The sequence below is a fragment of the Coregonus clupeaformis genome, unplaced genomic scaffold, assembly GCF_020615455.1.
Source record: "Coregonus clupeaformis isolate EN_2021a unplaced genomic scaffold, ASM2061545v1 scaf0060, whole genome shotgun sequence".
NCBI lineage: Eukaryota > Metazoa > Chordata > Actinopteri > Salmoniformes > Salmonidae > Coregonus > Coregonus clupeaformis.
Window position 1 is genome coordinate 762,579 of NW_025533515.1, and position 17,321 is coordinate 779,899.

The window sequence follows — 17,321 nt, forward strand, 5'->3', positions numbered from 1 at the left end:
TGGGGATCCATAATAAATACAGATACAAAAATACAAATAACCTTTTATAACCTCCTATTATACTGTCTTTGTTTAACCAGTATAAAATCCTAACCACCTCTTGTTGTTTTACCATGGTGTTAAAAATGACATGGAAATTCATTGTTGTTTTGTTGGTTATAATAGTACAAGTTGTTGATTGATTGACGGGTTCCTCTCTCCGTTCCCCAGACAACGGGTACTACTTCCCATACAGTAAGCGTTACCGTGGGCGACGTGGCGTGGCGGAGGTGTCTCTGCTGAAGGGTGGTGGTGCGGCGGAGAAGAAGAGGAGGAAGGATCCGGTGCTGTTACTGCCCTGGTGGAAAGAGATTCTAGGGACCATGGTCTTCTGTATCGCTGCTACCACCTACATAGTCAGGAAGTTTTTCCACCCCCCCGCCCCTGTGGCATATATACGGGTGAGACCACAAAGCCAACCACACATCATCTTCACATGTCAGCCACATACAGTAGATTTAGTTTGTATTCTTGATTAGTGGACACTGTAGCAAAATGTTTTGCAATGGACAATTTCAAGTAGGTCCTCCCTGTTTCAGTTTGTCTTCTTCTGTTTGGTATCTACGACCCAGTACATAGAGGGGATGTGGAATGGTGTTTAGAAGTATATTTTGTTTACTGAAGTTGTTTCTGGATCAATGTTCATTAATAATCCTGTCTCTATCCTGATCTCCGTAGCAACGCAAGGAGTCGGAGACTCAGTGTCAGACCGACAGCAAGTATGACCTTGAGGTGGCCGAACCCAAAGAGATAGTTGTCATGGAGACCCGCTCAAGTGAATATGTGTCCAGGTATTGTACAGCGTTAATATTAAAACAGACCTGACAACTGATTCACTAAGGCTACGTCCCAAATGCCACCCTACTTATACTGTATAGTAGCTGATAGCCCCCCAGTATTCATACTGTATAGTAGCTGATAGCCCCCCCCCAGTATTCATACTGTATAGTAGCTGATACCCAGTATTCATACTGTATAGTAGCTGATAGCCCCCCCAGTATTCATACTGTATAGTAGCTGATAGTCCCCCAGTATTCATACTGTATAGTAGCTGATAGCCCCCAGTATTCATACTGTATAGTAGCTGATAGCCCCCCAGTATTCATACTGTATAGTAGCTGATAGCCCCCAGTATTCATACTGTATAGTAGCTGATAGCCCCCCAGTATTCATACTGTATAGTAGCTGATAGCCCCCCAGTATTCATACTGTATAGTAGCTGATAGCCCCCCAGTATTCATACTGTATAGTAGCTGATAGCCCCCCAGTATTCATACTGTATAGTAGCTGATAGCCCCCAGTATTCATACTGTATAGTAGCTGATAGCCCCCCAGTATTCATACTGTATAGTAGCTGATAGCCCCCAGTATTCATACTGTATAGTAGCTGATAGCCCCCAGTATTCATACTGTATAGTAGCTGATAGCCCCCCAGTATTCATACTGTATAGTAGCTGATAGCCCCCAGTATTCATACTGTATAGTAGCTGATACCCCCCAGTATTCATACTGTATAGTAGCTGATAGCCCCCAGTATTCATACTGTATAGTAGCTGATAGCCCCCAGTATTCATACTGTATAGTAGCTGATAGCCCCCAGTATTCATACTGTATAGTAGCTGATAGCCCCCCAGTATTCATACTGTATAGTAGCTGATAGCCCCCCCAGTATTCATACTGTATAGTAGCTGATAGCCCCCCAGTATTCATACTGTATAGTAGCTGATAGCCCCCCAGTATTCATACTGTATAGTAGCTGATAGCCCCCAGTATTCATACTGTATAGTAGCTGATAGCCCCCCAGTATTCATACTGTATAGTAGCTGATAGCCCCCAGTATTCATACTGTATAGTAGCTGATAGCCCCCCAGTATTCATACTGTATAGTAGCTGATAGCCCCCCCAGTATTCATACTGTATAGTAGCTGATAGCCCCCCAGTATTCATACTGTATAGTAGCTGATAGCCCCCAGTATTCATACTGTATAGTAGCTGATAGCCCCCCAGTATTCATACTGTATAGTAGCTGATAGCCCCCCCAGTATTCATACTGTATAGTAGCTGATAGCCCCCCAGTATTCATACTGTATAGTAGCTGATAGCCCCCCAGTATTCATACTGTATAGTAGCTGATAGCCCCCCAGTATTCATACTGTATAGTAGCTGATAGCCCCCCCAGTATTCATACTGTATAGTAGCTGATAGCCCCCCCAGTATTCATACTGTATAGTAGCTGATAGCCCCCCTCCCCAGTATTCATACTGTATAGTAGCTGATAGCCCCCAGTATTCATACTGTATAGTAGCTGATAGCCCCCCAGTATTCATACTGTATAGTAGCTGATAGCCCCCCAGTATTCATACTGTATAGTAGCTGATAGCCCCCAGTATTCATACTGTATAGTAGCTGATAGCCCCCCAGTATTCATACTGTATAGTAGCTGATAGCCCCCCAGTATTCATACTGTATAGTAGCTGATAGCCCCCCAGTATTCATACTGTATAGTAGCTGATAGCCCCCCCAGTATTCATACTGTATAGTAGCTGATAGCCCCCCAGTATTCATACTGTATAGTAGCTGATAGCCCCCCAGTATTCATACTGTATAGTAGCTGATAGCCCCCCAGTATTCATACTGTATAGTAGCTGATAGCCCCCCAGTATTCATACTGTATAGTAGCTGATAGCCCCCCAGTATTCATACTGTATAGTAGCTGATAGCCCCCCCAGTATTCATACTGTATAGTAGCTGATAGCCCCCCAGTATTCATACTGTATAGTAGCTGATACCCCCAGTATTCATACTGTATAGTAGCTGATAGCCCCCCAGTATTCATACTGTATAGTAGCTGATAGCCCCCCAGTATTCATACTGTATAGTAGCTGATAGCCCCCCAGTATTCATACTGTATAGTAGCTGATAGCCCCCCAGTATTCATACTGTATAGTAGCTGATAGCCCCCAGTATTCATACTGTATAGTAGCTGATAGCCCCCAGTATTCATACTGTATAGTAGCTGATAGCCCCCCCCCCCAGTATTCATACTGTATGGTAGCTGATAGCCCCCCCCCCCAGTATTCATACTGTATAGTATCAATCAATCAATCAATTTTATTTTATATAGCCCTTCTTACATCAGCTAATATCTCGAAGTGCTGTACAGAAACCCAGCCTAAAACCCCAAACAGCTAGTAATGCAGGTGTAGAAGCACGGTGGCTAGGAAAAACTCCCTAGAAAGGCGAAAACCTAGGAAGAAACCTAGAGAGGAACCAGGCTATGAGGGGTGGCCAGTCCTCTTCTGGCTGTGCCGGGTGAAGATTATAACAGAACCATGCCAAGATGTTCAAAAATGTTCATAAGTGACAAGCATGGTCAAATAATAATCAGGAATAAATCTGTTGGCTTTTCATAGCCGATCATTAAGAGTTGAAAACAGCAGGTCTGGGACAGGTAGGGGTTCCATAACCGCTAGGCAGAACAGTTGAAACTGGAAAAGCAGCAAGGCCAGGCGGACTGGGGACAGCAAGGAGTCACCACGGCCGGTAGTCCCGACGTATGGTCCTAGGTGCTCAGGTCTCTCAGTTGGCTTTTCATAGCCGATCATTAAGAGTTGAAAACAGCAGGTCTGGGACAGGTAGGGGTTTCGTAACCGCAGGCAGAACAGTTGAAACTGGAATAGCAGCAAGGCCAGGCGGACTGGGGACAGCAAGGTGTCATCATGCCCGGTAGTCCTGACGTATGGTCCTAGGGCTCAGGTTCTCAGAGAGAAAGAGAGAACGAGAGAATTAGAGAGAGCATACTTAAATTCACACAGGACACTGGATAAGACAGGAGAAGTACTCCAGGTATAACCAACTAACCCCAGCCCCCGACACACAAACTACTGCAGCATAAATACTGGAGGCTGAGACAGGAGCGGTCCGGAGACACTGTGGCCCCATCCGAAGAAACCCCGGACAGGGCCAAACAGGAAGGATATAACCCCACCCACTCTGCCAAAGCACAGCCCCCGCACCACTAGAGGGATATCCTCAACCACCAACTTACAATCCTGAGACAAGGCGAGTATAGCCCACAGAGGTCTCCACCACAGCACAAACCAAGGGGGCGCCAACCCAGACAGGAAGATCACGTCAGTAACTCAACCCACTCAAGTGGCGCACCCCCTCCCAGGGATGGCATGAAAGAGCACCAGCAAGCCAGTGACTCAGCCCCTGCAACAGGGTTAGAGGCAGAGAACCCCAGTGGAGAGGGGAACCGGCCCGGCAGAGACAGCAAGGGCTGTTCGTTGCTCCAGAGCCTTTCCGTTCACCTTCACACTCCTGGGCCAGACTACACTCAATCATATGACCTACTGAAGAGATAAGTCTTCAGTAAAGACTTAAAGGTTGAGACCGAGTCTGCGTCTCTCACATGGGTAGGCAGACTGTTCCATAAAAATGGAGATCTATAGGAGAAAGCCCTGCCTCCCGCTGTTTGCTTAGAAATTCTAGGGACAATTAGGAGGCCTGCGTCTTGTGACCGTAGCGTACGTATTGGTATGTACGGCAGGACCAACTCGGAAAGATAGGTAGGAGCAAGCCCATGTAATGCTTTATAGGTTAACAGTAAAACCTTGAAATCAGCCCTTGCCTTAACAGGAAGCCAGTGTAGGGAAGCTAGCACTGGAGTAATATGATCAAATTTCTTGGTTCTAGTCAGGATTCTAGCAGCCGTATTTAGCACTAACTGAAGTTTATTTAGTGCTTTATCGGGTAGCCGGAAAATAGAGCATTGCAGTAGTCTAACCTAGAAGTAACAAATGCATGGATTAATTTTTCTGCATCATTTTTGGACAGAAAATTTCTGATTTTTGCAATGTTACGTAGATGGAAAAAAGCTGTCCTTGAAACAGTCTTGATATGTTCGTCAAAAGAGAGATCAGGGTCAAGAGTAACGCCGAGGTCCTTCACAGTTTTATTTGAGACGACTTTACAACCATCAAGATGAATTGTCAGATTTAACAGAAGATCTCTTTGTTTCTTGGGACCTAGAACAAGCATCTCTGTTTTGTCCGAGTTTAAAAGTAAAAAGTTTTCAGCCATCCACTTCCTTATGTCTGAAACACAGGCTTCTAGCGAGAGGCAATTTTGGGGCTTCACCATGTTTCATTGAAATGTACAGCTGTGTGTCATCCGCATAGCAGTGAAAGTTAACATTATGTTTTCGAATAACATCCCCAAGAGGTAAAATATATAGTGAAAACAATAGTGGTCCTAAAACGGAACCTTGAGGAACACCGAAATGTACAGTTGATTTGTCGGAGGACAGACCATTCACAGAGACAAACTGATATCTTTCCGACAGGTAAGATCTAAACCAGGCCAGAACTTGTCCGTGTAGACCAATTTGGGTTTCCAGTCTCTCCAAAAGAATGTGGTGATCGATGGTGTCAAAGGCAGCACTAAGGTCTAGTAGCACGAGGACAGATGCAGAGCCTCGGTCTGACGCCATTAAAAGGTCATTTACCACCTTCACAAGTGCAGTCTCAGTGCTATGATGGGGTCTAAAACCAGACTGAAGCATTTCGTACACATTGTTTGTCTTCAGAAAGGCAGTGAGTTGCTGCGCAACAGCTTTTTCTAAAATTTTTGAGAGGAATGGAAGATTCGATATAGGCCGATAGTTTTTTATATTTTCCGGGTCAAGGTTTGGCTTTTTCAAGAGAGGCTTTATCACTGCCACTTTTAGTGAGTTTGGTACACATCCGGTGGATAGAGAGCTGTTTATTATGTTCAACATAGGAGGGCCAAGCACAGGAAGCAGCTCCTTCAGCAGTTTAGTAGGAATAGGATCCAGTATGCAGCTTGAAGGTTTAGAGGCCATGATTATTTTCATCATTGTGTCAAGAGATATAGTACTAAAACACTTAAGTGTCTCTCCCGATCCCAGGCCCTCGCAGAGTCTGCGCAGATCCAGGACAGCTAAGCCCTGGAGGAATACGCAGATTCAAAGAGGAGTCCGTAATTTGCTTTCTAATGGTCATGATCTTTTCCTCAAAGAAGTTCATGAATTTATTAACTGCTGAAGTGAAAGCCATCCTCTCTTGGGGAATGCTGCTTTTTAGTTAGCTTTGCAACAGTATCAAAAAGAAATTTTGGATTATTCTTATTTTCCTCGATTAAGTTGGAAAAGTAGGATGATCGAGCAGCAGTGAGGGCTCTTCGGTACTGCACGGTACTGTCTTTCCAAGCTAGTCGGAAGACTTCCAGTTTGGTGTGGCGCCATTTCCGTTCCAATTTCCTGGAAGCTTGCTTCAAAGCTCGGGTATTTTCTGTATACCAGGGAGCTAGTTTCTTATGACAAATGTCTTTCGTTTTTAGGGGTGCAACTGCATCTAGGGTATTGCGCAAGGTTAAATTGAGTTCCTCAGTTAAGTGGTTAACTGATTTTTGTCCTCTGACGTCCTTGGGTAGGCAGAAGGAGTCTGGAAGGGCATCAAGGAATTTTTGTGTTGTCTGAGAATTTATAGCACGACTTTTGATGCTCCTTGGTTGGGGTCTGAGCAGATTATTTGTTGCGATTGCAAACGTAATAAAATGGTAGCTGATAGCCCCCCAGTATTCATACTGTATAGTAGCTGATAGCCCCCCCCAGTATTCATACTGTATAGTAGCTGATAGCCCCCCCAGTATTCATACTGTATAGTAGCTGATAGCCCCCCAGTATTCATACTGTATAGTAGCTGATAGCCCCCCCAGTATTCATACTGTATAGTAGCTGATAGCCCCCCCCAGTATTCATACTGTATAGTAGCTGATAGCCCCCCAGTATTCATACTGTATAGTAGCTGATAGCCCCCAGTATTCATACTGTATAGTAGCTGATAGCCCCCCAGTATTCATACTGTATAGTAGCTGATAGCTCCCAGTATTCATACTGTATAGTAGCTGATAGCCCCCCAGTATTCATACTGTATAGTAGCTGATAGCCCCCAGTATTCATACTGTATAGTAGCTGATAGCCCCCCAGTATTCATACTGTATAGTAGCTGATAGCTCCCCAGTATTCATACTGTATAGTAGCTGATAGCCCCCCCAGTATTCATACTGTATAGTAGCTGATAGCCCCCCAGTATTCATACTGTATAGTAGCTGATAGCCCCCAGTATTCATACTGTATAGTAGCTGATAGCCCCCCCAGTATTCATACTGTATAGTAGCTGATAGCCCCCCCCCAGTATTCATACTGTATAGTAGCTGATAGCCCCCAGTATTCATACTGTATAGTAGCTGATAGCCCCCAGTATTCATACTGTATAGTAGCTGATAGCCCCCCAGTATTCATACTGTATAGTAGCTGATAGCCCCCAGTATTCATACTGTATAGTAGCTGATAGCCCCCAGTATTCATACTGTATAGTAGCTGATAGCCCCCCAGTATTCATACTGTATAGTAGCTGATAGCCCCCCAGTATTCATACTGTATAGTAGCTGATAGCCCCCAGTATTCATACTGTATAGTAGCTGATAGCCCCCCAGTATTCATACTGTATAGTAGCTGATAGCCCCCCAGTATTCATACTGTATAGTAGCTGATAGCCCCCCAGTATTCATACTGTATAGTAGCTGATAGCCCCCCAGTATTCATACTGTATAGTAGCTGATAGCCCCCCAGTATTCATACTGTATAGTAGCTGATAGCCCCCAGTATTCATACTGTATAGTAGCTGATAGCCCCCCAGTATTCATACTGTATAGTAGCTGATAGCCCCCCAGTATTCATACTGTATAGTAGCTGATAGCCCCCCAGTATTCATACTGTATAGTAGCTGATAGCCCCCCAGTATTCATACTGTATAGTAGCTGATAGCCCCCCAGTATTCATACTGTATAGTAGCTGATAGCCCCCCAGTATTCATACTGTATAGTAGCTGATAGCCCCCCAGTATTCATACTGTATAGTAGCTGATAGCCCCCCAGTATTCATACTGTATAGTAGCTGATAGCCCCCCCCAGTATTCATACTGTATAGTAGCTGATAGCCCCCCCAGTATTCATACTGTATAGTAGCTGATAGCCAGACATACTCTAATTGTCCCTGAAACCCCACCTGCTCCTTAAAGCATTCTACACCAGACCCTCTCTGGGAAGAGTAGCAGTTGATTTAGGATCATATGGAGGGAAGGATCTGCCCCTCTCTGGGAAGATTAGCAACCGATTTAGGATCATAGGAGTTTGCAAGAAAGGAATTTCACTGTAGTTGTGGATGTGACATTAAAACTTGAATATGGAGAGATGGGGACCCATGCAGCTCAAAGACAGCTGACCCCCAACCCCCACTAGAACTCTGACCCCTTTTCGTTAATATGTTTTTCAGCAAGAGCAAAAGTCTCATCTCTATAAAGTCATCCTCTTCTGTCTGTCTGTCTGTCTGTCTGTCTGTCTGTCTGTCTGTCTGTCTGTCTGTCTGTCTGTCTGTCTGTCTGTCTGTCTGTCTGTCTGTCTGTCTGTCTGTCCCCCCCCCACCCCAGGTACCTGACTGACTTTGAGCCGGTTCAGTGTCTGGGTAGAGGCGGGTTTGGGGTCGTGTTTGAGGCCCGGAACAAGGTGGATGACTGCAACTACGCTATCAAGAGGATCCGCCTGCCCAACAGGTAACATCATTACAAACAACATCCACCTATGTACCTGTGTCTACTAACCCCACCAGCCTGTGTATTGACCAGGGGGTGATTCCACTAACCCCACTAGCCTGTGTATTGACCAGTGGGTGATTCCACTAAACCACTAGCCTGTGTATTGACCAGGGGGTGATTCCACCAGCCTGTGTATTGACCAGTGGGTGATTCCACTAACCCCACCAGCCTGTGTATTGACCAGGGGGTGATTCCACTAAACCACTAGCCTGTGTATTGACCAGTGGGTGATTCCACTAACCCCACCAGCCTGTGTATTGACCAGGGGGTGATTCCACTAAACCACTAGCCTGTGTATTGACCAGGGGGTGATTCCACTAAACCACTAGCCTGTGTATTGACCAGGGGGTGATTCCACTAAACCACTAGCCTGTGTATTGACCAGGGGGTGATTCCACTAACCCCACTAACCTGTGTATTGACCAGGGGGTGATTCCACTAACCCCACCAGCCTGTGTATTGACCAGGGGGTGATTCCACTAAACCACTAGCCTGTGTATTGACCAGGGGGTGATTCCACCAGCCTGTGTATTGACCAGGGGGTGATTCCACTAAACCACTAGCCTGTGTATTGACCAGGGGGTGATTCCACCAGCCTGTGTATTGACCAGGGGGTGATTCCACTAACCCCACCAGCCTGTGTATTGACCAGGGGGTGATTCCACTAAACCACTAGCCTGTGTATTGACCAGGGGGTGATTCCACTAAACCACTAGCCTGTGTATTGACCAGGGGGTGATTCCACTAAACCACTAGCCTGTGTATTGACCAGGGGTGATTCCACTAACCCCACTAACCTGTGTATTGACCAGGGGGTGATTCCACTAACCCCACCAGCCTGTGTATTGACCAGGGGGTGATTCCACTAACCCCACTAGCCTGTGTATTGACCAGGGGGTGATTCCACTAACCCCACCAGCCTGTGTATTGACCAGGGGGTGATTCCACTAACCCCACCAGCCTGTGTATTGACCAGGGGGTGATTCCACTAACCCCACCAGCCTGTGTATTGACCAGGGGTGATTCCACTAACCCCACCAGCCTGTGTATTGACCAGGGGTGATTCCACTAAACCACTAGCCTGTGTATTGACCAGGGGGTGATTCCACTAACCCCACCAGCCTGTGTATTGACCAGGGGGTGATTCCACTAAACCACTAGCCTGTGTATTGACCAGGGGGTGATTCCACTAACCCCACCAGCCTGTGTATTGACCAGGGGGTGATTCCACTAAACCACTAGCCTGTGTATTGACCAGGGGTGATTCCACTAACCCCACTAGCCTGTGTATTGACCAGGGGTGATTCCACTAACCCCACCAGCCTGTGTATTGACCAGGGGGTGATTCCACTAACCCCACCAGCCTGTGTATTGACCAGGGGGTGATTCCACTAAACCACTAGCCTGTGTATTGACCAGGGGGTGATTCCACTAAACCACTAGCCTGTGTATTGACCAGGGGGTGATTCCACTAAACCACTAGCCTGTGTATTGACCAGGGGGTGATTCCACTAACCCCACCAGCCTGTGTATTGACCAGGGGGTGATTGTACTAACCCCACCAGCCTGTGTATTGACCAGGGGGTGATTCCACTAACCCCACCAGCCTGTGTATTGACCAGGGGGTGATTCCACTAACCCCACCAGCCTGTGTATTGACCAGTGGGTGATTCCACTAACCCCACTAGCCTGTGTATTGACCAGGGGGTGATTCCACTAAACCACTAGCCTGTGTATTGACCAGGGGGTGATTCCACTAACCCCACCAGCCTGTGTATTGACCAGGGGGTGATTCCACTAACCCCACCAGCCTGTGTATTGACCAGGGGGTGATTCCACTAACCCCACCAGCCTGTGTATTGACCAGGGGGTGATTCCACTAACCCCACCAGCCTGTGTATTGACCAGGGGGTGATTCCACTAAACCACTAGCCTGTGTATTGACCAGGGGGTGATTCCACTAACCCCACTAGCCTGTGTATTGACCAGGGGGTGATTCCACTAAACCACTAGCCTGTGTATTGACCAGGGGGTGATTCCACTAACCCCACTAGCCTGTGTATTGACCAGGGGGTGATTCCACTAACCCCACCAGCCTGTGTATTGACCAGGGGGTGATTCCACTAACCCCACCAGCCTGTGTATTGACCAGGGGGTGATTCCACTAACCCCACCAGCCTGTGTATTGACCAGGGGGTGATTCCACTAACCCCACCAGCCTGTGTATTGACCAGGGGGTGATTCCACTAACCCCACCAGCCTGTGTATTGACCAGGGGTGATTCCACCTAACCCCACCAGCCTGTGTATTGACCAGGGGGTGATTCCACTAACCCCACCAGCCTGTGTATTGACCAGGGGGTGATTCCACTAACCCCACCAGCCTGTGTATTGACCAGGGGGTGATTCCACTAACCCCACTAGCCTGTGTATTGACCAGGGGGTGATTCCACTAACCCCACCAGCCTGTGTATTGACCAGGGGGTGATTCCACTAAACCACTAGCCTGTGTATTGACCAGTGGGTGATTCCACTAAACCACTAGCCTGTGTATTGACCAGGGGGTGATTCCACTAACCCCACCAGCCTGTGTATTGACCAGGGGGTGATTCCACTAACCCCACCAGCCTGTGTATTGACCAGGGGGTGATTCCACTAACCCCACCAGCCTGTGTATTGACCAGGGGGTGATTCCACCAGCCTGTGTATTGACCAGGGGGTGATTCCACCAGCCTGTGTATTGACCAGGGGGTGATTCCACTAACCCCACTAGCCTGTGTATTGACCAGGGGGTGATCCCACCAGCCTGTGTATTGACCAGGGTGTCTTCAACCCAACAGAGAGCTAGCCAGGGAGAAGGTGATGCGAGAGGTGAAGGCTCTTGCCAAGCTCGAACACCCAGGGATCATCCGTTACTTCAACGCCTGGCAGGAGAGCCCCCCAGAGGGCTGGCAGGAGGGCCAGGACCAGCGCTGGCTGGAGGAGAGGTAGGAACCATAATGATGTTACACCAGGTAGGAACTATAACCGTGTAACACCAGGCAGGAGAGCCCCCCCTAAGGGCTGGCAGGAGGACCTTTTTGTCTGCCATGATTGTCATCAGAAATCGCCAGCTTTTAATTGAGTGAGAGTCACAGCTATGTTTCTAGAACTCCTTGTTTCTTGGCTCCATCTTGTTTTAATGATGGTTGAAACCATTTCCATTCCTAATGTTGAAGTTTATAAAGTAATATAATAATATTTCTCTCTCTCTCTCAGCACTACCGACTGGCCACAGAGCTCCCCCGACCACATGGAGGTGCTGTCTGTCAAAGTGCCCATCTCTTCTGTGTCTGGGCTGGGCGGGGCCTTCATCACTGACCACGACCAATCCATGCTCTTCAGCTCCGCAGGCGGGGCCATGGGATTTGGAGGCGGGTCTGACCTCCCCTTCCCACTGCTGAATGGTCAGGACAGTATGATGTCAGAGCTGGATAGCCAACCAGACCCGGAGGCCTCGGCTTCAGACACGCCCCACTCCTTTGAGCTGTGCCCCCCCCGCGGCCCCAGCGACTGCACCTCGTCCTCTTTCGACATCGTGTTCGAGGACTCAGGCTGCGACCGCGACGCCGACCCCGACCCTGAGGTCACGACCCCCTCAGGAGCCTCTGGATTGGCCAGTCCCCCGCTCACTGAGAAGGCTAGCTCCTCCTCCTCCCACACCAGAGGAGCAGACCCTCTCCCCGTACCCACCATACCCTCCTCTCCCTCTATCCCTTCCTCCTCCTCTCCTCCACGCCCCACCTCCCTCTCCCTCTGCCTTGTCCCCAGCCCCTCCCGGACCCCCCCAGCCCCGCGGCCCCAGCCCTCTCCTAAGGTGTACCTGTACATCCAGATGCAGCTGTGTCGTAAAGACACCTTGAAGGATTGGATGTCTCAGAGATGTCTGCCTGAACAAAGGGAACATTCTCAGTGTCTGGGCATATTTCTGCAGATCTCAGAGGCCGTTCACTTCCTCCACAACAAGGGCCTGATGCACAGAGATCTCAAGGTGAGAACATAGACACAGATACACACACGCAGATGGACACACACTCCCACACAATCCCCAACCCCACCCTCCCGACCAGTATCTAACTCTCCTCTCCTCTTTCTCTCTCTCCTCCTCTCTCTCCTCTCTTCTCCTCTCCTCTCTCCTCTTTCCCCCTCCTCCTCTCTCCTCTTTCTCTCTCTCTCTCTCTCTCTCTCTCTCTCTCTCTCTCTCTCTCTCTCTCTCTCTCTCTCTCTCTCTCTCTCTCTGTCTCTCTCTCTCTCTCTCTCTCTCTCTCTCTCTCTCTCTCTCTCTCTCTCTCTCTCTCTCTCCCCCTCCTCTCCTCTCTCCCCCCTCCTCTCTCCTCCAGCCCTCCAATATCTTCTTTACAGTGGATGATGTGGTGAAGGTTGGAGACTTTGGTCTGGTGACAGCCATGGACCAGGAAGAGGATGAGGATGAACCAGGACCCTTGACCCCCATGCCGAGCTACGCCCGTCACACCGGACAAGTTGGCACCAAACTATACATGAGCCCAGAACAGGTACGGCCAAACATACACTACATGTCTACATGTATGTGGACATCTCGTCGAACATCTCATTCCAAAATCATTGGCATTAATATGGAGTCGGTCCCCCCTTTGCTGCTATAACAGCCTCCACTCTTCTGGGAAGGCTTTCCACTAGATGTTGGAACATTGCTGCAGGGACTTCCATTCAGCCACAAGAGCATTAGTGATGTCGGGTGCTCGATGGGGTTGAGGTCAGGGCTCTGTGCAGGCCAGTCAAGTTCTTCCACACCGATCTCGACAAACCATTTCTGTATGGACCTCACTTTGTGCACGGAGGCATTGTCATGCAGAAAATCGGAAAGTGCCTTAACCCAAACTGTTGCCACAAAGTTGGAAGCACAGAATCGTCTAGAATGTCATTGTATGCTGTAGCGTTAAGATTTCCCTTCACTGGAACTAAGGGGCCTAGCCCGAACCATGAAAAACAGCCCCAGACCATTATTCCTCCTCCACCAAACTTTACAGTTGGTACTATGCATTCGGGCAGGTAGCGTTCTCCTGGCATCCGCCAAACCCAGATTAGTCCGTCAGACTGACAGATGGTGAAGCGTGATTCATCACCCCAGAGAACGCGTTTCCACTGCTCCAGAGTCCAATGGCGGCGAGCTTTACACCACTCCAGCCGACGCTTGGCATTGCGCATGGTGATCTTAGGCTTGTGTGCGGCTGCTCGGCCATGGAAACCCATTTCATGAAGCTCCCGACGAACAGTTCTTGTTTTGCTTCCAGAGGCAGTTTGGAACTCGGTAGTGAGTGTTGCAACCGAGGACAGACTATTTTTACGCGCTACGTGCTTCAGCGCTCGGCGGTCCCGTTCTGTGAGCTTGTGTGGTCTACCACTTCGTGGCTGAGCCGTTGTTGCTCCTAGACGTTTCCATTTCACAATAACAGCACTTACAGTTGACCGGAGCAGCTCTAGCAGGGCAGAAAGTTGACGAACTGACTTGTTGGAAAGGTGGCATCCGATGATTGTGCCACATTGAAAGTCACTGAGCTCTTCAGTAAGGCCATTCTACTGCCAATGTTTGTCTATGGAGATTGCATGGCTGTGTGCTTGATTTTATATATTGTCAGCAACGGGTTTCTGAAATAGCCAAATCCACTAATTTGAAGGGCTGTCCACATACTGCTGTATATATCATGTACATATTTAATCACACTCCCAGGATTCCCTGGGTCATCCTGTTTCACCCTGTCCTGGTCCATCCTGGTTCACCCTGGTTTATCCTGGTTTACCCTGTCCTGGTTCACCCTTTTTGGTTCACCCTGTTCTGATTTATCCTGGTTCACCCTGTCCTGGTTCACCCTGGTCTGGTTCATCCTGGTTCACCCTGTCCTGGTTCATCCTGGTTCACCCTGTCCTAGTATATGTAATATATATTTTAGATTGGTAAACTGTCTGTCTGGTAATTCCTACTATTAGACTCGTAGAGCTGTGTAGAGCTGTAACCGAGATGTCTATCTGTTACCCTGAACTGTGCAGTCTTATAGATTAGAGATGTTTACCCTAACCTTCCTCTCTCTCTTCTCCAGTTGTCTGGTAACCTGTACTCTCACAAAGTGGACATCTACTCTCTGGGTCTGATCCTGTTTGAACTGCTCTGTCCCTTCAGGACACAGATGGAGAGAGTCAGGGTGAGTAGTGCCACAGTATTGTCTATGGTATGTTATATATAGACTGACTGAAGTTGTATATTGTCTATGGTATCATGTTGATCTCCAGACTCTGACTGAAGTCCGAGGGCTGCAGTTTCCTGCTGTCTTCTCCAAGAACAACATCCAGGAGGTAAGTAGTGTTTCTCTGCTGTGTGTCTGGCTCCTCCTACTGTCTCTGGCTCCTCCTACTGTCTCTGGCTCCTCCTACTGTCTCTGCTGTGTGTCTGGCTCCTCCTACTGTCTCTGGCTCCTCCTACTGTCTCTGCTGTGTGTCTGGCTCCTCCTACTGTCTCTGCTGTGTGTCTGGCTCCTCCTACTGTCTCTGGCTCCTCCTACTGTCTCTGCTGTGTGTCTGGCTCCTCCTACTGTCTCTGCTGTGTGTCTGGCTCCTCCTACTATCTTTGGCACCTCCTACTGTCTCTGGCTCCTCCTACTGTCTCTGCTGTGTGTCTGGCTCCTCCTACTGTCTCTGGCTCCTCCTACTGTCTCTGCTGTGTGTCTGGCTCCTCCTACTGTCTCTGGCTCCTCCTACTGTCTCTGCTGTGTATCTGGCTCCTCCTACTGTCTCTGCTGTGTGTCTGGCTCCTCCTACTGTCTCTGGCTCCTCCTACTGTCTCTGGCTCCTCCTACTGTCTCTGCTGTGTGTCTGGCTCCTCCTACTGTCTCTGGCTCCTCCTACTGTCTCTGCTGTGTGTCTGCTTCTATCTCCAGGTCAAAAAGGAGAATTAAATAAAAGGTGAAAACACTGTTCCAAAGCTTGATACAATAATATCATAGATGGAATAAAATACATGTACTATTCTTAAGAAATGAATAAGTATTTTATATGATCAGTTGGGTGTGTTTTTGTGATTGATCAGTTCATGTTTAGATGATCATGAAGTGTGTGTGGTGTCATGAACCCTGACGTGCCTCCTCTCCTGTGTCCTCTAGCTGGGCATGGTTCGTAGCATGTTGTCCCGTAACCCGGCCGAGCGTCCCGAGGCCGCTGACATCACAGAGGAGCCTCTGTTTCAGGAACTGGAAGTCCCGTGTCGCCAGGCGGTCCGACAACGATCCCGGACATACAGCGCCTCGTCTGCTGGATGGCCTGCACGTACCTCTACTGCTTCCTCCTGAACACACACACACACACACACACACACACACACACACACACACACACACACACACACACACACACACACACACACACACACACACACACACCAGTCTCCTCTGCTCCCCCATCACACCAGTCTACTGCCTGACGTATATTATATGTAATTGTCTATGAAGAGCAGTTGCTGAAGATACCATTCAGTCAGTCAACTCTCCACAACTCTCCCTTCTCCCTCCTACACACCACCAAAGAGACCCTGTATGACGTCTGTCTCTCACATCGTTCCCACCAGTAACCTACTACTGTATCCATCTCTCCCTCGTGCTGAACCCTGTACCATATCTACAGGACACCCTGTCCTAACATGAATGTCCTTAACAACTCGTAACTGGTACTGAGAACTGGAGGCTGAGAACTGGAGGCTGAGAACTGGAGGCTGAGAACTGGAGGCTGAGAACTGGAGGCTGAGAACTGGAGGCTGAGAACTGGAGGCTGAGAACTGGAGGCTGAGGCAGACATGCCTGACTTGGGAGAAAATCATTTTCCTGCTTGTTCTGTTTGAGATAATGAGATGTCTTGCTTAGGCCTTAAGAGGTTTGGGAGGTGTTTAACTGCCTTGGGGGTTTGGGAATGAGAGGAGGGGGTTTGGGAATGAGAGGAGGGGGTTTGGGAATGAGAGGAGGGGGTTTGGGAATGAGAGGAGGGGGTTTGGGAATGAGAGGAGGGGGTTTGGGAATGAGAGGAGGCGGTTTGGGAATGAGAGGAGGGGGGTTTGGGAATGAGAGGAGGGGGTTTGGGAATGAGAGGAGGGGGTTTGGGAATGAGAGGAGGGGGTTTGGGAATGCATCATATATGTGACCTGCCTTGGACCTGAAGACCTGCTCTGCTCTCTACTAGAATGAATGGGTGGTGCTGGGTCACGTTGCTATAGCAACTATGATGGGAACCAGAGGGGGGGATGTACCATGCTGTCAGGACTAAGAGTTCCTCTCTTATTTTGTGTAAAAGTTAAAAAGTAAACTGTTTAAGTTGCTAGAGATGGACAATGATTTCCCTAAATATACTCCCTGACAATTTTGTAAATAAGTTTACAAAAAAGTCCGTTTATTTTATGTAGATAAAAGGGAAGGTGTGATCACACCTGTGTATATACTGACTGAGACTGGAATAAGGTTCCATTGCTTTGGACATGACACTGACACAGAATGAAGCATTATGATGTCTGGTGACTGGTAGAGAGATGATAGCTGCACTTTATCACTAG

At 48.4% G+C, this 17,321-nt stretch overlaps 1 protein-coding gene across 1 annotated transcript in view; it reads left to right on the forward strand.

Moving 5' to 3' along the window:
- The window catches only part of eif2ak3 (eukaryotic translation initiation factor 2-alpha kinase 3), an 81,361-nt gene extending 64,649 nt beyond the window's left edge, over positions 1–16,712 (forward strand). The window contains exons 9-17 of the mRNA XM_045212891.1: positions 211–440; positions 718–830; positions 8,553–8,675; positions 11,557–11,703; positions 11,975–12,746; positions 13,096–13,269; positions 14,833–14,934; positions 15,023–15,085; positions 15,889–16,712. Of these exons, the coding sequence (XP_045068826.1) occupies positions 211–440; positions 718–830; positions 8,553–8,675; positions 11,557–11,703; positions 11,975–12,746; positions 13,096–13,269; positions 14,833–14,934; positions 15,023–15,085; positions 15,889–16,074 (1,910 nt within the window). The 3' untranslated portion in view covers positions 16,075–16,712. The remainder of the gene's footprint in view (positions 1–210; positions 441–717; positions 831–8,552; positions 8,676–11,556; positions 11,704–11,974; positions 12,747–13,095; positions 13,270–14,832; positions 14,935–15,022; positions 15,086–15,888) is intronic.
- Positions 16,713–17,321: the final 609 nt, after the last annotated feature.